This window comes from Cinclus cinclus, chromosome 1 (assembly GCF_963662255.1).
Source record: "Cinclus cinclus chromosome 1, bCinCin1.1, whole genome shotgun sequence".
NCBI lineage: Eukaryota > Metazoa > Chordata > Aves > Passeriformes > Cinclidae > Cinclus > Cinclus cinclus.
In genome coordinates, this window is record NC_085046.1 from 93,517,485 (window position 1) to 93,543,155 (window position 25,671).

At 42.8% G+C, this 25,671-nt stretch overlaps 1 protein-coding gene across 1 annotated transcript in view; it reads left to right on the forward strand.

Annotated features, from left to right (window-relative positions):
• The window catches only part of ZNF516 (zinc finger protein 516), a 56,255-nt gene that overhangs the window by 26,243 nt on the left and 4,341 nt on the right, over positions 1–25,671 (forward strand). The window contains exons 2-4 of the mRNA XM_062500698.1: positions 16,049–17,518; positions 22,372–22,476; positions 23,387–23,454. Of these exons, the coding sequence (XP_062356682.1) occupies positions 16,049–17,518; positions 22,372–22,476; positions 23,387–23,454 (1,643 nt within the window). The remainder of the gene's footprint in view (positions 1–16,048; positions 17,519–22,371; positions 22,477–23,386; positions 23,455–25,671) is intronic.

Consider the following 25,671-nt stretch of genomic DNA (forward strand, 5'->3'; position numbering starts at 1 on the left):
CTAAAGTATGTAGTAAACCCAAAAACTGTGGCTTGGAATGCCTTTCGTTGTCTTTAACTACAAAACCATCTGAGATAAGTGTTTTTTCTTGTGAAGCAGAGAATGGAGCAAGAAAAAAGGAGAGAGAGAAAGAATGACTAGCAAGAAGGGTGTGTTTAAAAGATGCTGGAAGGATGTGCGGAAAAAGGGTCCAGAAGATATCTTTATAGTTGGGATAAAGGTAAAAGGCATTGCACCTAAGTAATGAGCTTTTCCAGAGGCTAAAAAAAATACAGAAAGACAGCCAAGAAGATTCAGATGGGAAGAGCAAAAGAGAAAACTCTTGGGGTAAAGTCCTTTAGTGGAGGAGATGGAAAGGTTGACTCAGCTTCATAGTTGGCAGAAAGTGCTTGCTGCTGAGCTCTCCATGCTGCTAAGAAAGAGTGGCTTTCACACCAGGGACTCTAAATACAGACCTGGCTTAGCTAGAAACTGTGCCAAGGATTCCTTCTCATGGGAAGCCCTCTTGCACATCCCAAAAGCAATGAAAGGAGGTACCTTGTAGTGCAGAATTTCTTAATTATAGACAAAAGAAAACTGTAAAGGCTCTTGTAGAAGGGATTGTCAGGAGTGAGCTTGAGAAAGCCAGTATCATCAACAAGTACACAAAATTATGTCTGAGCCTTGGAAAGTCCCTGGTTAAGCTCAGTGCTCATTTACACTCTTATATTTTTCAGGGAACTTCCATTCTGAAATAATGAAGAAATTAATGTGAATTAACCTTAAATCTTTAAACCAAGACACCTTTTTTGAGAATTTACTTTGGAAGTGCTGCTTTTTGTAGAACTTTGCTAAAACATCCTTAAACTGCATGTTGTGACTTGACTACTGTTGCTTTCCATTCCCAGATAGTAAAATAGAAAAGTGAGGCATCAGGGAAGAGTCAGTGGTTTGCTCTAATTTCTTCATAAGCTGGAATTGAAAACAAAAATGCCAGAGAACTGAGTGCACTTGGGTGCCCAGTGGCAGAGAGTTTCCACATTCTGCAGAACATGATGAAATGTTACCTGGATGCTATGCCTTGTGAATGAAAGTATATGAAGTAAGTTTTAATGCCATAAAATAGGAGTACCCCAAAATCCTTCATTGCTTCAAAAAAAACTCTAGGCCTTCATTTCAGGACTCTTTCCTCTAAAGAACTTATTTTCTTTTTCCTGAGAATAGAGTTGGCTCTACTTATCCTTCTCCTGGTCTTTGTCTTAAGTTGAATTCAGAACACAATATTGTGCCTTTTATACTTCCTTGCTGCATTTGGCAAAATGTGAAGTTTTTATTCACGTGCACGCTCCAAACATTTTGAATTTAATAATGTGTTGTTGCGACATCCTAATTTGCCTTCCTGTAACCACAAACCAGCAGTCTGGAGTAGTTTAAAACTGACCTGGTTGCAAATGTCGGCTGCCATCTCCACAGATACCTATTTTCTTGTGCGAGTTACTGCTTATTAGTTTACTTTCCTGTTAGCTCTAAGTGAAGCTTCTCCCACTGGCAGAGCACTTTTTTTAATTGGCAAGAATGTTCTCTCAATTAGCACTTGGCAGGCAGAGTTTTTTGCATTTGTGAGGTCTTTGTACTCCCTTCTCCCGTGTTTCTGTGTTTTCCCCAGTGGCTGCGCTAGGAAAGTTCAAGCCATCCTTTCCTGCGGAGAGGAACATGTGGGTTAACTGATTACCATGCATCAAGAAGTACACTGTAAAGAAAGGTAGAGGTTGGCATTACCTCGTCCTACTGCTGAGCACCCAAACTTTGGCCTGTTTTGACAGGGATTTTTCTACATAGTAGGGTCAGTGAACAAAAGTCAGAATGCGTCTGCTAAAGGTTTTGTTTAAGGTTTTTTTAAGGTTCCCTTAAAATCCGCAAACATGGTGCTTCCTTGTAAAGTGATCCATATTAACCTGTTAGGAACTATTTAAATAAAGAGAATTTTCGGTTAAAATAAAAAGAAAAATTAGATAATATAGTTCATTATATAGAAAACCCTTGGTCTTTCTGTAATTGCACCCCAAGTTATTGGACTCGACGCAGCTGTATTTTCTTGATGGCAGCAAACTCTTTTGACCTAGGGTCATCATCAACCTCATCAGCCGCGGTCAGTCCTGCGGGGAGCGTTTGCCACTGGATGGAGCCTCTCTCTGCCCCGCAGCTCTGACAGGAGCCCCGCACTTGTCCGCCAAAGGACTTGTGTCCCCAGTGCACAGAGGCGGAATGACACGTATGAATTTGGTTATGGACGGCAGGGCAATTCTGGGGGCGATTTCTGTTGTTTGGTTGTTTTGTTTCTTTTTCCTGTCGTTGTTTCTCTCTGCGTGGGGGCCCTTGGGCCGTGGGTAGGGTTTGGAGCGGGAGGCTCGGGCAGCGTCTCCCAATGGAGACAGCGAGGCGGCGGCGCTGCCTTGGGAAGCGGCTCCGCCATCATCCGCTGGGCGGCGGCGCCACCTGGCGGCCACGGCCGGCACCGCACCTCCCTTCCCTTCCCCTCTCCTGCTCCTCTTCCTCTTCTTGCTCGGTCTGCTCTCCTGCTCAGCAACCCGCGGCTGCCCGGTGCGTGCTTGCTGCCGAGCCATGGGCTGACATGGGCATGCGGGGAAAACGACTGCACCTTTAGTGACAGTGAAAATACCTGAGCTCTCCTGCCAAGGGGGATGTCCCGTGCACATCGACGTCCCTGGGCTCTTTGGGGAGCTGCGGCGGTGGCGGGAGGAGCCTGAGCGTGCTGCACATGGCAGCAGGGCCCTGGGCTGGGGTTCCAGCAGAGCAGGGTACCTGTGCGCGGGTGGAGGTGCCGGTGTGAGCTCAGCAGCGCCGAGAGCGCAGGGCTGCACCCCCGGCACGGGCTTCGCGTTTGCTGTGGAGCCTCCCGCACGACCAAGGTCCCTTTGGAGCTGGGTGTTCCTGCTGCTTGAAGGTGGCTCGGTGTGGTCGATGTCTGTGCATGAGGACCGGTTATCACCTGGATCTTGTGCGCAGTCAGGTGCGCGGCTGGATTAAGTTGCGGATAAAATGCCTCTTAGTGAACGGATTTAAAATGACTCTGACTTTGAGAAGGATTTTCAAAACAGTTTTATTTTTGTGACGGGTGCCTAATCTGTATCTTTGCCAGCAGTACTAAATACTTTTTCATGAGGTGATGCTGGGGAGACACATAGACACACTCTTAGGAAATATTTGGGCAAACATCTGTTTTTCTGTATGATTTTCTACTATTTAAGAATCGGAATTAACCAGATTACTTTCGTAAGCCCATTCTTCTGTAGACAAGTTTTATTTTTGTCTGGAAGCAGTTTTAAGGGGCCAGCTGTGGTTGGGATGGGTGGCGTCCTGCCATTTGTAACAGAAGGGTATGGATAAATTAAAAGGAAGCGATATCCAAGATCTGAGGAATTCTTTCTTTATTAGTAACTTAATCTTTCTTTCTTTTCCTCTCTCCCCCCCCCCCCCCCCACCCCGTGGAGTGTTACCTGCATAAAAACAGACCCTGCCATTGATACACGTCTGGGGCAGTGGGGTGAGGGTGGTTTGCTTACCTTAGTTCCCCTCATCCCTCCCCAGTGCATCCTCTCCCCAGTAGAGTTGTTCTCACCTATTGTGTGCTGCTGGGAAAGCAGATGGCCTTCCTGAGCTTCCAAAAAAATCAGGTGTCTAAGTCCTTAACACCGGGGAATAATTAACACTTAAACTTCTTAAGAGGAGAGGTGTTTGTACTGCTTCCTACAAAAATACACCAAGCCACTGCCCTAGCCCAAGAGAAGGAGCAGCTTGTTCCTTGTTCCCAGTGAGACGCTCTTCCATCCTGCCAGGTCTGCATGTGTGAGCAGACAAGCTTTGCACTGAAACATCAGACATCTCTTCTGTTTAAGGATACCTCATATATAACTGGTCATCAATATTTTAAAATCTTCCTTTGTTAATCCCACGGTAGGCCCAGGGATCTTTGATGGGGCTTGCTCTCAATATGGAGGTGAGAGATACCAGTGAGGTTAATGGAGCCTCTCACCCAAACTGGTGCTTGCAAAATGCTGCAGGTACATGTGAAGTTCTTTACTATCAAACCTAAGTTTTTAAGTTTCCCTTAAATAAGCTTACCTGCTCACTTGTAAGAAATGCAATAAAATGAGTGCTGGGGCAAGGAACTAAATCTGAAGTATTTTCCTGCCATTCTGGATGTGTGTATTTGGTTGTTTGGTTTTCTGTTTTTAATCCTTTTGAAATGGAGAAATTCCAAAATAAGCCAGCCTGTGGCAGTGTTTTTCAGCATTTCTTTTGCTTCTGCTGCTTTTAACGCTTAAGTTTTGGTGCTAATTGGAAAGTGAAGAAGCTCCCTATGTGCTACATGCAGTAGTTAGTTTCAGATTTAATAATGTTTTAGCATTTTCACACAGCTATTATTAGAATGAGGTGGTGATATAAATAATCATGGCTCACAGGTGCAGAATTAGTTTCATTGTCTCTGAAGCTTCTTTTAAGTGTGTTTCTATTGCTATTTTTCAAATGGATTTGATTTATCTTCCCCATCCTGCTTTAGCATAACAAAGCTTATATTATTTGAAAGATCCATTAAACCAAGTTTTCAGCTGGTTCTTCTTTTTAAGATATCTTTGTGACTCTTGTCTCCTGACCTTTCTGAGTTGCATCACGTACCCTGGGATGATTCTCATCTGACTTCTTTCCAAAACAGAGGACTTCCTCTGTCTCTTCCACCAGAGTTTAATAGATGTTAGTATTTATTTAATCTTTTAAATGTGATTCTAAAAGGTTGTTTTTTGTTTTTTTTCCCCTTTACTCATTTTTCAGAATAGTAAGACTTTAAAAGGAAGAATGTAAGTGTACCCAGAACTCTGGTGTTCTCATGAGATCTCAGATTTACCTCTCAGTATACAAGGAGCAGTGTCAGGAAAAATGCTGAAGTTCCAAATCCCTTTTAGAGCACATTTAGCCTGCAGACAGCTACCCTTTCTGCTGCTATGCTGGTGGTGCTAGGTTCCAGCCTCCTTTGTCTATCAGCTCTCCAAGGGGATTGTGGAAGTTGCTAGTAAGTGGCTGATGCCTTTAGTGATCTGCATAAGCCTGTCACTGAGTTGTTTCAAGCCAGGTCTGAAAGACCATTTGCTTTTCTGGAAGTGCTTTCCATTGTCATTGTTAGTGTAAAGGGAGGGTAGTGGAAGGAAGGGGAAGGGGAAGCTACTTTCCAAGCAATTAACCAGCCTGCAAACACCCCTGTCCTGTGCCATTGAAACAGGCAAACACTGCCCATGCTGAGCCAGAGGCAGCTACAGGGGAGCTGGGTTTGGCACCTCCAGCTTCTTCTCTTGAGCTCTCTGGCTCTGGGCTGGAGGTTGTGTCACGTGGACAGTACCTTTGGAGCAATTCAGCTGCAGTGGGTACTGAGTCAGTGGCTTTGGCCATGCGGCCAAAGGCTGCCCTTGTGCCTACAGTCACATCCTCCTCAGGAGCCCTGGTTCCCTGTGGTCCATCCAGAGCAGATCTGTTTAAATCAACTTTGATCTTTCAGTAGCATGGGTCCTTCTTCTACCTTGAGAAAACTCTTCAGGGCTTGGTCCCTCATCTTTCCTGCCATGTGCTTGCAGCACCACATAATGGAGCTAATTATGATCCAGCAATGTCGCACTTCACCAGTTTCCATCCAGTTTCCAGCGGTGGTCAAAGAATCATAGTTCTGTCCAGCCTATGTTTTGGGTTTGATAGTGTGTACTCTTTCCCTAGTCTGACCCTATTTTCTTCTATTCTCTTTTCAGTCTTCTTTCTCCTGAAAGCCAGAAAAACAATAAGCCAAAGAAAGTGTATTTTCTGTCTGAGCACTGTATAACTGCCGAGTCTTTAAATCTGTGTAATACTTACAGTCTAAGTTCCCCTTTCTGTCATGTGCTCCTGTATTTTATGTGATGGACATGCACAGCAGAGATTCTTGACTGCCTTAAGTCTGTTAGCAGAGTCACCAGGCATGGTAGCATGGCCTTCAGCAGGAGAAACAAGGTAGAGGAGGTCATGCAGAGCTCCTTATTTCTGTGACTGCTGCCTGTGTTAGCATGCTGGGCTTGCTGGCTGTAGCTGAGGTATTTCTGCAGAATGCTGGCTGACAGCACAGCTGTACCCTCTGTTTTTAGATTGAGTAGCTATAGTAAAGGGCTTTATGATGTATGGCAGTATGCTACCCATGCTTAACAAATGATGGGAGAAATGAAATATTGCGTGAGGAATGTTAAGCTGTATGGGATGGCTGCCAGTCCACAGTCCTGGCCTGGAAAGCCTTCCTCCTTAATGCACTTGAAGGAAGATGAACAGGTGGTGGTCAAGAAGATGCTGTGGAGCAGACATTGTGGCAAATCTGACTGCTGGAATGAAAGGGAAGATCTCCAGGAAGATTTACAACTGTTTGGATCTGTGTGTGGAGGGATTGTACAGGCAAGCTGCCACTTGCTTAAAAAAATCTGAGTCATAATTTTCCATCTCCTCTACAAGTATTTTTGATACATCAAAGGCAATTGTGCTTCTCTTCCTTTAAACTAAAAGAAAAGTACCAATACAAAAAAAAAAAAACAACACAGCAGCCCTTCCCCAAATCCAGCCCTCTCAAATTTAATTATGTATCCTGCTGTGTTAATGGTCTTAGACCCTTTCTTTTACCCCCATCTATCTGCACCAAACTTCACAGACAGGGCCACACACAGAGAAATGTGCAGCAGCTGGGAGGTATAACATACTGGAGGTATTCTGCCTAGGGTTTGGACCAGTACTACTATATTGCTGTATTTACTCTGAAATTACAACAAAGCTGTGTTAAGAGTCAAATTGGTATTATCTGGCCTAATCACTTCCTAATTTTGCAGAGCATTCCAGGGGTTTTATATCCCATAATTTTCTTTAAGTATATTATGAGCAGCAACATTTAAGGCAATGCCAAATTGTACAGTTTCATTTTGGCAAGCAGCCCCTTCAACACCTGTCTGTATTGGTTTTGTATATGTATTCCTCTGGCCCTTTATTTTACCCACAATTTTTAGGTAAGTAGTTGCCATTCCTCCACCTTTTTCCAGGATCCAGACTGTAGCTAAAACAACTCTCTGTGAGATGGGAAGACGTCAGGATGCTCTTGAAGCTCAGAGGGCAAAAAAGGATTATGGGCCATGACCAGGAAGTCCAGTCCCAGGTCCCAGAAGGGGCTGTGCTGGGGATGTGAGCAGGATGTGGCATCAGAATGGGGATCAGATGCTTTAGTGGCAGCCTTGCTTTGTAGAACTGATCAGACCAGTGTCACCTGCCCTCAGCTCTAGGTAAAAGACAAACTTTATTCTCAAACAGTGAAAGCCCAGTAAAGTCTTCTAAGCTACTAAGCTTCTAAGATAAGTCAACCAAGCTACCCTTGGGTTGATATAATATGGATGAAGAGTGAAAAAGGCACTTAGGGTGTTGTAACAGGAGCTACAGCTTCACCTGCAGATAAGTACACGTTGTTTTGTGGGGCTTTTTGCTTGCTGCTGGGCAAAGAATGTGCTCACAGACCTGTGAGAAATACACAGGTGAAGAGACTGGTAAGTCTCAACTACTCTGCCACTGCCCGAATATGCCTGTGTGCCGTTTATAGCATGACTTACCAAAAGAATGCCATTGAGGAGGTGCAGAGAAATGTGATGAACACCAAAAATGTTGTGTCTGTGGCACACTGCCAGCAGCAGCCATTTTACCCACATTTGCGCTTTCATTTCATTACATGCCCTGCTGTGGATGCTTTCCTTCCATAAGCCCCATGTCTCTGTTGCCTCTGGAAGGGCTGATACCTGGGAGACAGATCCCAAAGCATCTGCACTAGAAGAGGGATTGTGTTTGGGGTTCCCTACAAAGGTTTTTGCACCTGATGTGCACTAATACCAAGCTGAGGGTGATGAAAAGATACTGTGCAAGAGGATATTGGAGTAATTTGCACATGGATCTGCTGTTTCAACCAGTTGACTTTTGGAAGGCTTGTAGCATCAGTGCCCCAGATAACAACAAAGCCAAATATTCTTAAAGAAAAAAACATTGTAGGCAAGTAGTTGGAGAGAAAAAGTTCACTGTGAACTTTCAGGATTGTTTTTCCAGTACCTAACAATGTGCACTTCACTCTGAGACATTTTGGAGCTGATACCCTTTACAGCTTAGTTTCTTGGTTAATTTGTTGGTGCCTGTTCTCTTGATTATGCTTGAAATTCCAATAACCTTGCTGGCATTTGCATCTGTAGCTGTGCTGGGATGGTTTCAAACCCCCTTTTTCTATTGGAAAAAAAAAAAGTGATCTTGAAGTGTGACATAACTCTAAAGTATTTTTGCTGTGCAGATGAATTTGTAATTTTACTGAGCTAGGGAATACTTTGTAGAGAGGGGTCTTTTGTGTACTGTACTGTTAATGTTCTCAGACTCAGATTTCACTTATCTTAAAAGGTTTAGTTTCAAATGTAATCAACTAAAATTGTTGTACTTTTTTACACTCACTTTGGTGACATTCCAGATCTGAAGTTCAAAACTAATGTAGTATCTCTAATGATAACACTAATAATCTAAAATAATTAATATATCTCAACATGTGCAGTCCAGAACTGAACAAGCTTTATTAAGTCTGATGGTCACGTATTAATGTTTTTTGCTGTCTGGATTGTAAGAGCTTTGTGAGTTTTATTTTCATAAGTATCAGGTGTCCTACTGGATACTGCTGGAGAGATTAGTCAAATGGCAACTGGGAATCATTGGAAGTGATGGGCTCGGCTGTCCTGTCCTGTTTTTGTGCCCTGCAATGTCTCCCCAATTCTGCAGAGGAAAGGAAATGAGCAATGCAATGGGGCCCTTCAGCTATTTGTACTCTCTGGTCTTGGAAGGATGCATTTGACAGTGAAGATAATGAGTAACTTGCAGGTAAAGTGAGAAATTGAGGAGGGTAAAGTTAGTGAAATGAAGGAAAAAAACGGACTTTGAAATAAAGGGAAGCAAAAAAAATGGTAATAAAAAATTGAATTAAAGACACCAACCATTAGTCATGTAATCAATGTGGCAACAGCAGTAGTACTGTTTGGGAAGTAAATGGTGTAAAAGATGTTAAATTTTGTTACTCCAGGGTGCCTGTTGTGCTTTAGGAATGTTATTCTCCAATTTGGAACTCCCACTTACATCATGCTGCTGCTGGTCACTTCTTCCTCCCCTCCTATTGGAAGGACAAAAAGCAAAAATCACAGATTGAGATGAACAATTTACTGGAAACAGAAATAAGATTAAAAAAAAACCAAACACAAACAATATTAATAATAAGAGGTATAAGACAGATAAACTATTCACACTGAAAACAAACAAACAAAAAAAACCCAAAAAACCAACAACAAAAACATAGAGCACTTGTCTGGTCTCCAGGTTTCTCTCTTCTCCTAAGCAGTGAGAAAGTGTCCCTTTCCCCTCCACCCAGCAATGACCTGAGGTGGTATCAAATAAGGTCCTGACCATACTCCCTCCAAGATTTTGCAAAAAATTAACCCTGTCCTGGTCAAAAACCAGGACAGTGCCTAAAAATAGTTGCACTCTTTTAATCAGATAACTGTTGTACTCTTTTCATCAGATAACTGTTTTCTCACTCTGGGTCCACTCCCCCTCTTCTCCTCCCCAAGCAAGCAAGAACAAATCAGAAGTTCTTACCTCTGTACTTGTGAGATCATAGGTTTTCATAGTCATCATTCTTCCCCAATAAATACTTGGTAGAAAGTAGAGAGTTCCCATCAGGATGCTTTGCTTAAAATTATTGGCTGTGAGTTTAAAAAGTCAGTGGGAAATCATTTCAGAAACTACTAAAATTTGGATGTAGAAGAGGGGAATGAGGAGACAATGAATACAAACTGTACCAAAGGGCTGGTACTTCTGATTGGTAAACCCATGACCTGGGTATATTTGCTAAGGATATATAGTATTGCGAGAAATGTATAGCTGATTGTATGGAAGTGTAAAACTACCCAACAATTAGCCTCAACAAAAATAAGAGAAAGAAAATACTCAAAAGTAATAAGAAAAAAAAGCAGTGTAATACAAAGCAGAAGCATCTTGCTCATGACCAGATTCTTGGGATTTCTCAGGGCACCTGGGACTTGCTTTCCATGTGCTCCTGGGTTGTGTTGTGGAACAGCATTACTCTCTCCTTTCTCCATTGTGCAGCTGAAGGGAAACCTCTGTGGGACAGGGTGTACCGTCTGACTGACAAACCATCTGTATCTGCCAGCCTCAAGATCTGTGCTGGGTTTCTGCCCTGTTAAAAACCTGAAACCTCAGCCAAAACCACTCACCGTCAATTCTAAAATTAGTTGGAGAGAAAGCAAGGGTATTAGTTGCTTGTGTGCTTTCTACCCTCAGTATCACCTTCTTACCTGCTAACCTACCCCATCCTGTGGTGCTGAGTGCTCCAGTCTAGTCCTTGAATTTCACTTTCTCTGAATTACTGGGGAGCTCATGGAGGAGTCCCTCAAAACATCTAAAAATGTGTAAAGCAAGAGGAGCTTTGCAGATGAGAAGCTGTATCTCCTGTCAAAACAGCATAACCTTTTTTTTCCCAGTGTCTCGTGGCGCATGGCCTTGTACTGTAAGAAAACCTAAGAGGGTTTGTAGGAGTTGTCTCTCACCTCATACCCGTGATGCCACCACGTGGGATCCTCGGAGTGACAAAACTGGATCAGAAAGCAGGGGAGGTGGTGGACAGCATGTGGAGTATAAAAACTTGACTCACAAGCAGCTAGAACAGGGGGCATGGTTCAGCTAAGACAAATCCTCCTCTGAAAAACAGATACCAGGTCTCTTTGAACAGCTTGAGCTATACTCAGAGGATAAACCTGCTGTGAAGGAGTGTCATGGGCTCACTGTTGAATGCTCCAAGAGTCCTTTTTTAAGCTAAGTGTGTCTGGAATTAATATGAAGGGAAGGCTAGTTTTCTGGCATGTGCCTGTGAAGCAGTTACAGTGTGAGGATACTGGGCTAATGCAGGGTTTTGCTTTGCTGCACTGGTAGAGCCAAGGGGAGGGAGTTACTCATGCTTGCTGCCTCCTCATGAAAAAGATGGATTTGTATGTGTTGATTGTCAATGTTTTTGTCCATACAAGTTTTACAGTCCAAGTGGTGTTTTGCCTCTTCCCTTAACATTTATTCCTCAGGCTGCAAATACGTGTTCTCTTTTACTTTCCGTTAATCATGAGTTTTTTGTGTGCAAGGGTATCTGATTTTTGTTGATAGACTCCAGTGCTCAGGATGACATAATTCTTCTGGAACTTGAACTCCTGGAGAGACTGCAGACGTTGGCCTGTCACCCTTCTGTCTTCCTTCAGCCATGTGGGGAAACTCTTCATTTTCTGGTGGGCTACCTTCCTGTGGCAGTTCTCTGAACTCCTCCTGACTTACCTGGAGATCTGCACAGATATTCTGGGTGGATGGGCTGTTTTTGTTGAACCTTCCTTTCTCAGAATAAAATGCCTGCTTTTCTGCTGCAAAACTGCTTTTTGCCTTTTTTCCCTTGCTGGGTCCCATTGTATTATGCTTACTGTGGGCTTTTGCGTAGTGCCCATTATTATGTTGTGTATCTATTTCTACTGATACATTTTTGATACATGCTTTTTAATATATTTTATATATTCAAAACCCAGTATGACCAGCATGGCCATTGGGTCTTCTTCAGAGGAGTAGTTTTACTATGTGTGCTTGTATTTCTGAAAGCTAAGCTGAAGAACTTCATCTAGTACACTCATACTTAACTTGCTGTCTATTGTAACATCACTTATTTTCAATATTGCTTCTTCACAGATTTTGCCTTCCCACTGCATGGATGTTTTTTGGATCATTTTCCTTCACTTCTCTTAGCCTCCTTTTCTTCCCCAGAATGAATCTCATTTGATTATTTTCAGACTGCATTTCTATTCTCTCAGAGTCCCTGTGCATTATTTCCTGTCCCCATTATTTTTGCAGCTCCTCCAAATGTGATATTTCCTGGAGATTTAAGTTAGCATGCTGTCTAGAATCTCTTCTGGAACATTAAAGAAAATACGAAGTGAAATAGGACCTAATACAGGTCTTTGCAATGTTGCAGCTTCTTCCCTTGTTATCCTTTGGCTTTTATCATGATTTATTTGCAGTCAGTTTTCAAATCAAGCCACAGTATTCATCTCAAATTGCAAATCACTATCAAATGTTTACTGAAAATCAAACACACCACATCTGCTCCTTTTCCTTAGACTCCTAGTGCTGTAACACTAGCCAGAAAAGGGGCCAATTTCTAGCCAGTTACGCTCTTCTGAATAGAAATCACGATTTCATTGTCCTCAGCCTTGTAGCCTGGTTTACTTTATAGGAAGCTTCATGAATCAAAACAGCTGTGCAGCCCATGCTGAAATTCGGTTTTGTAGAGAAACAGTGCTGGGAAGAGAACAAGTGGAGTTTATGCATGTGAGGGGGAGAAAGAGAGAAGAGGGATATATGTGTATGGGGAGAAGGGGAGTTGCTTTTATCTGTTTATGTGAGTAACTGGCTGATGGAATTAGGTGTATTTCTGAGGAGCTGCTCAAATCCTTGAATATTCTTGTATTTCTAGACCATGGTTTTCATATAGTTAAGCGTTTTGCACTCTCCTGCTTTGCTTTCCCTGTGGCCTGTGATGCTGTTGATACTTGCAGCTGCAGCCAGACTGAAGTCCTGAGATGGCATCAGCAGCCACCTCCTGGCTAGGCACCTTGGAAAAGTCCTCTGCTTTAGCTGTTGCCCGGGTATCTGTGATACAGAAAAACTGTAACGCTTTTCCTTTAGCGAAAGGACCTTTATCACTCTAAAGTACAACAGATAAAAACAGCTGTTTGGGGTAAGAAACAAAGAAATTGAGACAAAATATAAGGAGATGACGGAGACTGTAGGATAAAAGCAAGAGCATGCTTATCCAAGAACTCATTCAGTGGGGAGTATGAGTTATAGTCCCTGGATATCAAGCAGAAAGCATCTCATTCATGGCTTTTTGCTTTGACCTGGCCATAATAAAATTTCAAAAGTTTCTGGTGCCAGTAATGCCTGCACTGGGCTGGTTAGAACAATATTTTGTACCAGTGATTTAAAAGGATTATTAGTACCCCTTTTCAGCTGGGGCAAGTAGCTGGGAGCAGGCAGAAATAAATTTAATTTATTTTTCTAAGACTTTACCTATATTTTTAAGTATGCTTACAGTCTTCTCATGCTCTTGCCTGCATCCTCTCTTCTACCTGGCTTTTTTTACCTGCTCACTGCCCAGCCTGGACCACCTGCCATGATGGGAAAGATGGCATGAGGCAGTCTGGGTGTTGAGATCTGTAGTTTTGGATCCCTATAGAGGGCAGGATGGGACTAGGGAAGAGCATAGGCTGTGCTTTGTACTGATAAAGAAGTCTGAGTTGGCCTGCAGGTGAAACTTTTTTCTGTCTGAATCTTGGGAAGTAGGGGTAGGGATGTGTGGGTTTTTTGTTTGTTTGAGGTTTTGTTTGTTTGTTCATTTGTTGTTGTTGTTTTGTCTTTTTTTTAAAGTACAACTTGAGAAATTAGCACAAATATTGCTATTGAGCCTCCTGATCTAAGCTTTAAAATTGCTCCTAGTATGCTCATTACTGTTCTTGCGAGGCATCAGTGGAATTGAAGAGGTGTTAGAAGCTTATGGTTGTATTTTGCAATAGTCTTAAAAATTTTTATCTAATGCATTGACAGCATTGGGGAAACTGCAGGCCTATAATGTCAGAAATGCCTTCATCATTTTTCTGCTCTGTGTTACATTTTCCACCTGAAAAAAATCCCTTTTTCATAGGTGGATGCACTAGGAAACAGGGCAAAAATTACTGTAGCCACCTCAAAATTTGCAGTCCCAGGCTTTATGGACGCATATGGGACTGTGGGCTGTCTCTCTTCTTTCTCCTCCTCCTCCTCTCCCCAAGTACAGACCTAAACTGAACAGTCGCGACCTAAGTGCCATCTCTAGCAGTTTGACTTTATCCTCCTTGCTGAAGCATCTTGGTACATAGATTTTGACCAAGCAAGAAGGTATGCAGAGCTGGGAGTTGCAGATTTCTGCTGATGCCACATCACAGCTGCACAGGTGGACCAAGAAGCCTCCCAGCTCTGTAGTCCCTGGAATGGAGCTGGCAATACTGCTGCAACCAAAGGATTTGTTTTTGCTTTGCTTTATTATTTACTACAATGATCAAAGCAGCCGCTCCTTGTGATCATAAAGAGAAGCCTTACAATTTTATTTAAGGGCATAAGTATTTTGGGCTTTGGCAGATGTGCTTTGAAAACAACACAGATGTGCAGTATCAGATTTCACTGCTGCATGCAGTGTCTTTGTTTCAAACTGTAAATTTGGCTAGTAGTACTGGGCATGTGCTTTCCCAAAACCTTGTTGCCTGCAACATGGGAAAACAAGTTTCTGGGTTGTGAGGATTTTTCCCCCTGGAAAATATTGCCTTGGAGAGTTTGAAAGGAAAGTGATCTTAGCAGAGCGAACATTCAGCCCTTCAAGGCTGCAAATCTGTGGGTTATTTTTAACCTAATTACCTCGAATTAAACAAAAGCTTAAGAATGTTTTTGCTTGAATTGAAGGTGAGGCTAAGTAGACTTTATGTTCAGAGCAGCTCCAGCCAACGGTGTGGCTCTTCCATTGCGCCGTGCAGAATAATGCCCGTGGCACTGCTCTGCAGTAATGAACGGCGCTCGATTTTCTGGAGGGCTGGCTTTTCTGAGCTGATGTGAGAGGATATGCAGCTCTAGAGCAGTTCACTCCTTTCCCCTTCTCACTCCTCCTCTGGATGTGGTGATCACTTTGGACTGGTGACATTTTAGATGGAGCATGCTCTCCTTACACTTGCCTGGCAGTGGCTCATTAACTGCTTGTTAATTGAAACTGAAAGTTTGTCAGATGATTCAATTCAGTTACATGCTAAATGGATTCAGTGCAGTAAGCATTACTGCTGTGATGAAAATCTCTGTGGAATTGATCTGTGAACTGATTTGAAGGGATTCATTGGCTTCATCAGTGGCTCTCAGAGGTCAGCATCAGGAGAGCAGGCAGATGTAGCCACACTCCTAGCAAAACAAATCCTACTCTTCCCTTTCACCCTAAACAGGTTTAATTACTGGCCAGTATGCTCCCTTTCCAGGACATATGTTAGATGGATAAATTTACTCCGGAGAGCTGAGACGTGAAAAAGAAAATAAGGAAAATTAAAAGTGTGTTTTGAATTCTGTAATCTAAACAGCTGAGATGTTGAATTCTTATCTTCCTATGGATTGAGCAGTCACAAAATTTTCCTGAAGTTTGACTCAAACATAAATATATGTTACAAAGGAAAAAAAAAATCTAAAGGAAAAAAAAAATCTAAAGAACCAAAGGAAAAATACCCGCTTTAAACTAAAGGACAGGAAATTCAAAATTTACACCCTCTATAATTCATCTTTTATACTTTGCCACTGCAAAAGTCCCCCTTAAGTGGGCAGTTTATTCTGTATGCTATACCTGCTTATGTGGTTGGTTTCAGTGTGAAGCCAATTTTTATTGCTGAGTTATAAACCCTTTGAAAATAGGGGCTTGTAATGGAAGTGCTGACAGACCTTTAACTAGGTCAGTTTTATCTGACTCCATTATCTTTGCTTTTGTTAAACATTAAATGGTTGCAGATTTGGTTTATTTTTCCTGCAGTCCCAGAATTTTAACATGGATATATTATAGAATTGTTTTTCCTTGAAAATGTCATGAACATGCAGTACTAGAGAGTTTATCCAGACTCCACAGTCACCTTTAAAAGTAAATTGAACTGTTGTGTCTTATTTCAAGATTTTCTTGCTCGTACAGTACATTAGGTGTATAGCGCATCATTACCACAGTAATACCAAAGTTTCCTTTTTCTCCTGGTATCCTATTCTAATCTTGAATTCTGCTTTGTCTTTTGGGTTCCTTTCTGTGTAAAATGACAATTATGTTTTCTTTGTTTGTCCCATTCAGATGGAAAGCCATACCACTGCAACTTCCCTGAAGAGGAAACCCCAATGATAACATCTCAGTTGGATGAGCTCCCAAAGCTGGGAGGCCGCAACACCAGAGAAAATGAGGCCAGGAAATCTAAGCCAGAGATTCCTGCTCTGGTGTCAGCACTGGAGAGTGTCATCAAGGAGCCCTTTTCAAAATACCAAGGCTCTGCAGACATAAAGATGCCAGTATTTCATCACAGCCAAGGGCTTCCTTGCTCCAGTCATATTGCTAGCCTTGCTTCGAGTATGGGCCAGACATCTTCAGACATAGTCATGGACTTGAAAACATCACTTGAAGTGCAGGCTAGCCGTGCTAGAGAACATTTGCTAGACTTGCACAGGGAGCATCCTCTGATAGAAAAAGGTGCTGAAGCTCTAGAGATAGCTCCACTCGATTTGAGTGAAAAATCAACAAGGGATACTTCATGCAATAAATACCTGAATACATCCTTGCAAGCTGCTTTAATTGTCTATCCGTGTCCTTTCTGCAGTCACAAGACCTACTACCCTGAAGTCCTGTGGATGCACAAAAGAATTTTGCACAAAATCAGCTGTAACTCAATGGTACCCCCGTGGGTTCAACAGAACGGATTCAAGAGTATTAAAACCAACCTGGTCTTTATGGCGAGGAGTGGGCGCACTGGCCCCCCTCCTGTTCTTGGTGGTAAGGAATGCCAGCCTTTGCCCATTGCCAGATTTACACGTACTCAAGTGCCAAGTGCGTTGCCAGGTTCCAAACCCAGCTCTCTTTCTGTCGGGATGGCCGCAAAGTGCGGGAGCACACATCCATCAAAGGACAGTCACGCGCTCGGCCACTGTGGTTCACGTGTGTCAGGTCTGGATGGGTACAGACAGCCTAAGTTAAACCATTCCCAGGAGCAGTACAGCATGGCAGCGCAACAAAAAAGCAAATACGAAGCAAATTCCAAACTTATGCAAATGGGAACCTATGGCAGAAGTGTAACACCTACTCAGACAGTCATATCCAGGCCTAGCACGCAGCCCACCAACAGTAAGCAAGTGGAAAAGTATGTGGTTCCCCAAGGGAGTACTGGTTTTGCCTCTCCAGGTAAGCACTGTGCATCCGATGCCATGAAGGCCAAATACAACCCCCCGCTGCAGTACCATCCTCTGTGTAAAAGTGAGCAGTACCCTAAACACGAAGAGCTGTCGGTGCCTCAGAGGGAGCCTCACATGAAGGCTGGGAATGAGATGAGGACAATGGCAAACTGCACAGCGGTAGCCCGAGCCAGTCCAGTGCTGCAGCCTCAGCCTGGAGCTGTGGGAGTTCCTCCGGCTTTACACTCCAGCAAACAGGATCTGGGATCAGATGGGCATGAGAAACATTTGGACATTTTAAATATCTTTAAAACATACATTCCAAAGGACCTTGCTTCACTGTACCAAACCTGTGGTGCCAACAGCCCTGTCCTAGATCACACAGGTAAGATTTTCACAAGGCCTTCCATAGCTGAGGACATAGCTTGTTTGTTCCTTCTTTGTTCAGAGCCATGACATGCTGTTTCCCAGTTTTTTCCTTCTCTGTCTTTAACAGATAGGATTACAAGTTCACTGTTTTTATCATTGCTGGATAGGCTTGAATAGGTTTGTTTACTTCTCTCTTAACATTGCAGCATCCCCCCTTGTGCACTGTGTGACATTTCTGTCGCAGGTTAAATGTATCTGGTTCCACCTGGAGTACTGCTGTTCCTTTGTCCTCTTGCTTGAAGCAGGCTAGAGTTATACAGATGTGCTGTCACAGGAAGATCCCCCCTGATATGCTGGTGCTGGCACACATCATCATCTTTTTGCTTCAGGCAAAATAAACATCCTCCAGGGCTTATCTGTGATGTTATTTTGGAGGTTTTGTTCAATTTTGTCTGCAAACAAGTCTTCCAACAACACAGAGGGATAATCGCTTGTCGGTGTCCTTTGTCTTTCTTGACAAAAGTCTTAAGATCTTCCTTGTCCATATCAAAGGCGACTAGGTATTTTTCAGATGAGTATTTTGATCTGTTTGTATGCTTATAATTAAAAAGAAGTAGAGCTGAACATGTGCCTGCTAATTCACATAAGCAGAAAAATCGGTTGTGCAAATAGCCAGTTGAAAAGTTTGGCGACTGAAAAGTTCAACAGCCGTGTATAAAAATAAAAATGCACCTACATATTTGCATTTGTAACCATAGTCTTCTGATGATCTGCCAGAATTGGTTCGTCTCAGTGGAAACTGAAAATCACACTGACTGATTACACATGAGATGTGTGTGTGTCTGTAGGGAAGGAGAATTGGAGCCATAGTCCCAGCACTTGTAAGCTGTGCTATTTTGTATACCCTTCTTCTCTTCATAGAAGTCGTGCAAATCAACTCCACATGAGAAGTGCACACATTCAGGCTGGTGTTCCAGTGTCCTCACTTGACATAATATGCTCTGTTTTGTCAAAAGCGTGTGTGAAATGGAGCTTTTGCAAGCAGTGCAGAATCCGGGATGCTTGGAAGCTGGTAGTCTTAAGGACAGTTATGGTCTAGTGCCCTGAAGGGGTGTGCAAGTAGAGGCAAGGAAGGAGCCCAGAGTGTTAGGTCAGGTCTTGGTGGAAGGGCCTTTTGGAGGAGAGAGGAGGGCAGAACCTGCCTGACACAGTCCATGAGTGAGTTGTACCTTTCAACCACCTCATTGTCAGTTCTGCTCAGTCACTTGGAAGGTGGTGCTGTGTAGGAGCCTGTTACTTATTGAGCAGATCATTTCACAGGAGCTTATGGCCCATGTGATGTTTGCAGCCAGCATAAGGCTCCTGGGTTTTGTTGAGGAAGCAGAAGAAGGTATGCTTAGGTTCTAAAACTACAGTTTCAGTGTTCCTTAGGGGTTTTTTGTGGTTTTTTTTTTTTTGTTTTTTTTTTTTTTTTTGTCCAGCCAGCTTTTCTTTCCTAATCCCAGTGGATCCCTGTCTAAAGTTTCTCCCTGCCCACTTCCTGCTCTAAGTACCAGTTAATTGTTCCACCTCCAACTTGCGGTACCTTCAGGTGGGTGCCCTCCTTGATATTATTTAGTAGTACATTGTGTCAGCCTGCTCTGAGAAATGGTACTGATCCAATGAGCTCCCAGCCGTGTTAGGAGGGATAAGAGAAAAAGCTAGGAAATAGAAGATGACTTAGTGAAGGCAAGGACCAGAAAATTCATGATGACTTTCAGGACAAAGTAAAATAGGATTTCTAAAGAGGTCTCTATTTACCTGCTTTTTAAAAGAGGGATTTTATTGCCAAAATGTTTTTGCTGGGCAGTGATTTCTAGAGACACTTAAACTGGAAGTTATTTAGTGTCCATCTCTGCTTTGAAACCTCTTCTTTCATTCCAAGTATTTCACAGCAATCAAGTTTTCAGAATTGGAAGTCTCTTTTTTTTTTTTTTAATGTAGCTTGTCTTCATTTTATATACAACTTCCAGGTTGCTGATGTTTCTCCAAAGCAATTGGCATGATGGCTGCTTTTCATAGCACTCAAATAAAAAGCTGCTTCAGGCAAAAGGAACGAGATCCTACCAACTGCAAACAGAGGAGGGTAATTGAACTTCATCTGTAATAACATATGGCTCTAGATAGGCTGAGTCCTCTGAGTCAGTATGCATCATCCCATTTAGCCTTAGTACTGTAATGTGAATATGGCAATCATGACATGACGGACATCCAAAAATCCTGCTTAGGTATACTATTTGTCATGTTTTTTTCTCCTTAGTTGAATATTCCCGATAGACATTCCTTGGGTTTTTTTGGTATATGATGTCATCTTGGATCACACTAGATTATTTTAATGTGTGGTAGTACAGTGTTCAACTTCCTTTCCAGTGGCTACATTTGTTTTTTGGGATCCTTTCTTTGACATTTGTGTTTATTCCAGTGTGTCCTTGGAAGAGAGTTGTTATGTGTGCTGTTGCGATACAGCTGCAAACGTGAAGTTTGCTGTGCTTAGGCTAGGTTTGTTTCACACTGCCCAGTCTTCCTTCCCAAATGGCTGTAGAGAGAATCTTACTGTTACATTTAATGGAGGTTACTTACTTTATTCGTGCCATTTATATTTTAGGAAAGGGTGGGTTATGGCAGCAGATGCACTCTTTCTTGCACTCCTTTGAGACCAACTTTGAGCACCAAACTGCTGTTCACACAGTGGTGTTCATTTACTTTAACCCCTTTTGTTCACCTAGAGAATAACCTGAGTGATGACTCACGGGGGTATTTCCTTGTGGCAGCCACAGCTCAAAGCTCTGAACTATCAAAAGCCTTGTGGTGCTACCTGGGAAATGCAACAATGGCAAATACACATGGAATCAATCCATTTTTTCCACTTGCTTTTTGAGTTACTCCTGTAAATTAAGTGCTAGGGGCGGGGTTAGGTGGAAGTCTTAAGCCACTCACCCTTGGTGTTTATACACCGGATTACAAACAGCATCCTCAGCCTTCCCTCATGGGTGGGAGTGGTGCTTCCATGGAGACTGTTGGATCTGGTTGGTGATGGCTGCGGAGATAAGTGTATTCCCCTTCAGCAGAAGGAAACGTGGGTTATAGAGGGCTTAAATGTCTTTCCAAACGTGTCAGAACCATCACCTGAGGAACCCAGCTCTCTTGGTCCTCACGAAGCTGCTCTGCCAGTCCCTGTCTGTCCAGTAGTCAGCATGGCACTCCTGCAAAGGCCACACACTTTGCTCAGCCTTGCATTCCAGCTTGCAGCTACAGTTCTGGGCAGTGAGGAGTAAATGCTCATAACAGCTCAGAAATCCTGCTTTAATCTTTACTGTTTTACAAGACAAACCCGTCCCATTACAGTTCAGTAGGGTTCTCATTGATACTTAAGAACACTTAACATGATTTTTTAAATTTTATTTTTTAGGTGTTTTTTTTCTTCGGGTTTTTTTGTTATTCTTTGTTTAGGGGTTTTCTGTGTGTGTATACCTGATCTGGATTTTTCCCCAAATCATGATCTTGTATTTGACTGTTAGAAACTTAATTTTTGTGAATGAATGTTCATGTGCATTATGCAGACTGTGCTGCCATCTGCAGGAGGTGCTGTTATAAAAGGAGAAAACAATCTGTGAGTGGGGCGTTTATTTGGAGGGTTTTTTTTTGCAGCAAGACATTTCTTTGCAGTATATGGTCTGGTGAAAACCATCCCAGGATGTTTGGTGTCATACAAGCAGAGTAGATGGCAGCTGTCTTCTTCTCCAGTCATTTTCAGATAAAGTACCCATATTTTGGATGAGTCTTGTGGCATCCTGCAGTTGATTTTTCAGTCGTGTGAAGGTCTTTTGTTGCCACTTTTTTGGTTACAATTTTATTATTTTTAAATGCTGTAACTGGTGAGGGGGAATATGAACGAAAAGCTGAAACTTCACTTCTGTTGACATCCCTCTCAGAATTTCTTTAAAACCCAAAGTATTTCAGGGACAAATGGAAACATCAACTCTTTTCTTCCAAAGAGGGTGTTTTACCAAAATAGAAAAGATGATGTTCAGAGATTTTTTTTTAATAGTAAAAAAGCCCAATAAAAGTCAAATGTGTCTTTTTTGATCAGCAGCAAAAAGACAAAGACCAGCCCTTTAAGTCAGATGCTGTAAACTGACCTTTGGAGAAAAAGGAGAGGTTTGAGCGGTTTTCCACAAATGCTAATGGCCTAGAAAACATGTTTACCCAGGGCTGGGGGAAGGCTGCTGTGCTGCTACCAGCTCAAAATGTCCGGAATGACACTTTCATTCACAGATGTCTTTCGTCTGTGCCTCAGAGGTCCGGGGTCAAAGCAGCACCGGCAGGCAGGTAGGCAGGGGCGAAAGGTTTGATCAGTCTGCGATGGCTCCGCTCGCTCTGCATTTGTCTCTGAGGTATTGCCGCCTGGGGGGGACAGTCGGGCTCTGGTCCTACTCACTTCCTATTATCCATGTGACTTGTCTCCGCCACGCTGGAGTCACTTTGATTTGCCTGATGTACTGCTTGACAAAGCTGGGTGATGGCTGAGAAGTGGATCCAGCTGCTCTGAAAAGCGCACACCTGACATGCCAGTCCTGGCGCGGGCACATCATGGGGAGCTTTTTTAATTCAATGTAATTTATGCATTCTTGCAGTCCTGTGTGTGCCTGGCCTGTCAGCCAGTGCCTAGATGAAGGCTGACAGTTGTCATCCAGGGCCTGAAGGTAGCCTCACATAATGACACATTAGACATACTAATGATGTTTTCTTCTGGCATAATGTTTTCTTCTCAACTTTCCTCTCTCCTCTCCCCCCCGCCCCCACCCCCCCCTTCCTCTCTCCTGACTACAGGGATGCTCAGGACACAAACACGCCAAGGAGACTGTGTCTGCAGAGAATGTGGAAAATGCTTTACCCAACCCAGCCACCTCAGGACTCATCAGAGGTCCCACGCAGGTATCTTTTCACACTTGCTCTTGCTTTCTCCCTTTTCCACTTGCCTGCTTTCAGATTCAGCTAACAAAATGCCAAGAATTGCATTTCACATACTGTGTTAACCTAAGTAATTCCAGTACCTAAATCTAATAGACAGGTTTTTTATTTTTATGACTATTGCTCTTGTTTCTCCAAATACTGCTTACCTGATCCCTGCCTGGACTCCATAAAATTGCAATTCATTTAAGATAAGTCTGTTTGCAAATGTTTTATTTTAATTAGAGAGTAGGGTACTCAGAAATGAATATGCTAATGAATTCTGTTGCCACCAGCACAAATTGAAATCAAAGTACCCCTTTCAGCACAACATAAGGCTTTGTTTTCCCTTATCGTTGCTGTTGACATGAACATTTTTGTGGGGAAACGAGATTTTTCCTCAGACTGGTCAGCCCTAAAATGGGAAATCCCTACCAGCCTTTTTTAACCTGAGGTGGTCTGTGGTTGAGGCTGGAGGAGGCTGAAACCACCAGTGTCATGAGCCCTCCTGAGCATTGCATGAGACGAGTGAGAGTAGCAGGTTCCTCCTCAAAAGTGTGAATGATGCATACATAAGCCAGTCTGATGCAAAATGACAGAAGCCAAATGGTAAGTAATGCAAGAAGAGGGTCCCTTTACACATATGCTGATAATTAATGTTGTCAGTGATTGCTTTCTTCAGCGCTGAAGTCTGAATTAAAAAGGGCAGTGGCCCTAGGCTGCCATTAGCACACTCTCTTAGAGTAAGTGTTACGGTAAATTGGTATTTTCCGGCCACAAGCTAGTAGCTGGTGTCTTTTTTTGAACGTGGTTAATCTGTAATAGTCTCAAATAATGTACACACACTAACGAAGCTTGAATGTTCATCTGTTAACAAGCCCCCTTGTTCCCACAGTGGTATTTGAGTCTAATGGACTCCGAGGTACTGAAGTTCACACCACCTCCGCAGATGCCCCAAAACAAGTATGTTTTACAATTAATTGGGTGTTTGGTTTTTAATGTGGTAGCTGGGAAAAAATTGCAGAGTGATGCTCATCACTAAAACACTGTTTTATAGCATGTGTAAATAATAATGGTATTGCTTAATTTTTAGCTCTTAAATATTTTAAGCATTTTATCAGAATCTGTTATATAGAGAGTCAGTTAACTGTAAAGCAGGTAGTTAGTGTTTAAATAAACATGTTACTGGCTTACTGGGGACTGGTGGGATAGGTAACTCTGTAATGTGCACTGACGTGTAATAGTGAGATAGTACATAAAGAATTCCTGGAAATTTGCTTCTACAATTAACACATTTTCTGCTGCAACAAGACAACTAACATGTAGTCTGTATTTTTCTGAAGAGTATTTGTACCAGTATCTGGCCTTTGAGAAGCTCTCATCCACCAGTTTCCACGGACTCTGTTAGTGTGCTTTCCTGTTTCTAGTATACAATTTCTTGTCACAACAAACACTTCTCAGTGCTCTGAATTATACATTACAAAGATGTTATATATAAAATTATGTTAAACAGAGTTTGGGTATCTTAACGTTGTTGGAGAGTAGTGTCGTAGCCTGGGCCTTCCCATTCCATTTGCAGCTTGGCAGATTTGTTTGAGAGCACATCTTCTCATGGGCACTTCTCTTCCATTGTGGACCTGCCTTTAGCATCACTCACTTCTCCTTTCATACTCACTTCTAGTTTAATTTTCATTACAGCAGTCCCTGTCCTCCTGTGTCTTACCAAACTATTGCAGATGATGTTTTCGTTCATGCTTAGAGAATGCATCTCCATGTTACTCCCAACATTGTGAAGTTTAAGAACTGGTTCCTACTTGCTCAGTAAACATTCTCACTTGGCACCACCACACTGCCTAGTTCATAGGTCTTCATGAAGATTCTTGGCACCTTCTCTGTGCCCTTCCATCTTTCTGGCCTAAAGGCTGCATGGAGAACCCAGCCTCTGACACAGGAGCATCTGAATTGACACCAAGCCATAGGAGTGGCCAATAATTCTCATAAAATTTTCAAGATGGCATAGCACTTGAGCTGTTGTTGTGGGCAAGGTTTGCTTTGCTTTTGTGGGACAGTAGCTACAAAGTTATGCTGCAGTGTTCCCCTTAGGATGCTTATCTGATACAGTTGTGCAGGGACTCATCTGAATAACAGAGACACACACAGTCAACATGACAGAGTGAAATACTGCAGCTCTGCCAACTCACTGAGCTAGTCTTTGGTTCTCATCAGTTTAGTAACATAGATGTAGTAAACCTAAGCATCTTCTAAAACACTCTTTCATCTTTTCATGCTCGTGGTTTTTCTCTCACATGTAGTTGAGATGACATTCTGAAGACATCTGGGCTTTCTTCTAGAAGACAATATAAGGTCAAAAGTGGAAGTACATTTCCAAAAAATTCTGGAATGGCTGTATCTATCCTAAAGGAAATGTGACAGCTCAGACCACATCAGACTCTTTTTGTAATTTGGGCTATATTGCTGCACAACAAATAGACTCATAATCTTGTCTTTGTAAACTGTTGTCATACCAGTATTTATGTTGTAACTTCTTCCATGGCGAGGGTAGTTTTCTCTCTCTGTCTGCCAGTCTGCCTTCAAAGCATTTGATTAAATTACAGTATCTAGCAGCACAGCAGAACACCAGGTAGGGGCTAGCTTCTTGAATGGCTTCATCTCATGCCACTCAGTATTTCTTCCTCAGAAGATGCAGTGTGATCACTTCTGCAGGGATTGTTCCCTTTCTTTTGTGTTGTTTGCTCCTCAGTACCAGCCTTTGTCTCAATTTGTCAGCATCTCTGTCAGGTGGGATTATTCACTTGTCTGCTGTTTCGCTGGCTCTCGTCACAGGCAGCCACTGTGCTGCCCCAGAAGGCTCCACCTGCACAGTCCCTGGGCTTCACAGGGGTGTGCTGTGTGCTCTCATCTCCACAGGCAGCTTGTAGGGCCTTCAGAAGCACAGAAATGAGCTCTCAGTGAGAGCGGTGCCTGCAGCATTCCGTTAACATTACCATTTCCCACTTTAAGCATTGTCACTGCATGTCTTCATTTCATTTCTTAATTGGGGACAGATCTGTTCATGAGAGTTTATGGTGTGAAGTCAGTTCAAGTTACACAAGTGCCATGCACATGCTCCGAGCAAGAAACAATGGTTACCTATATGGTAGTTTGAGAAGGAAAGAGGGT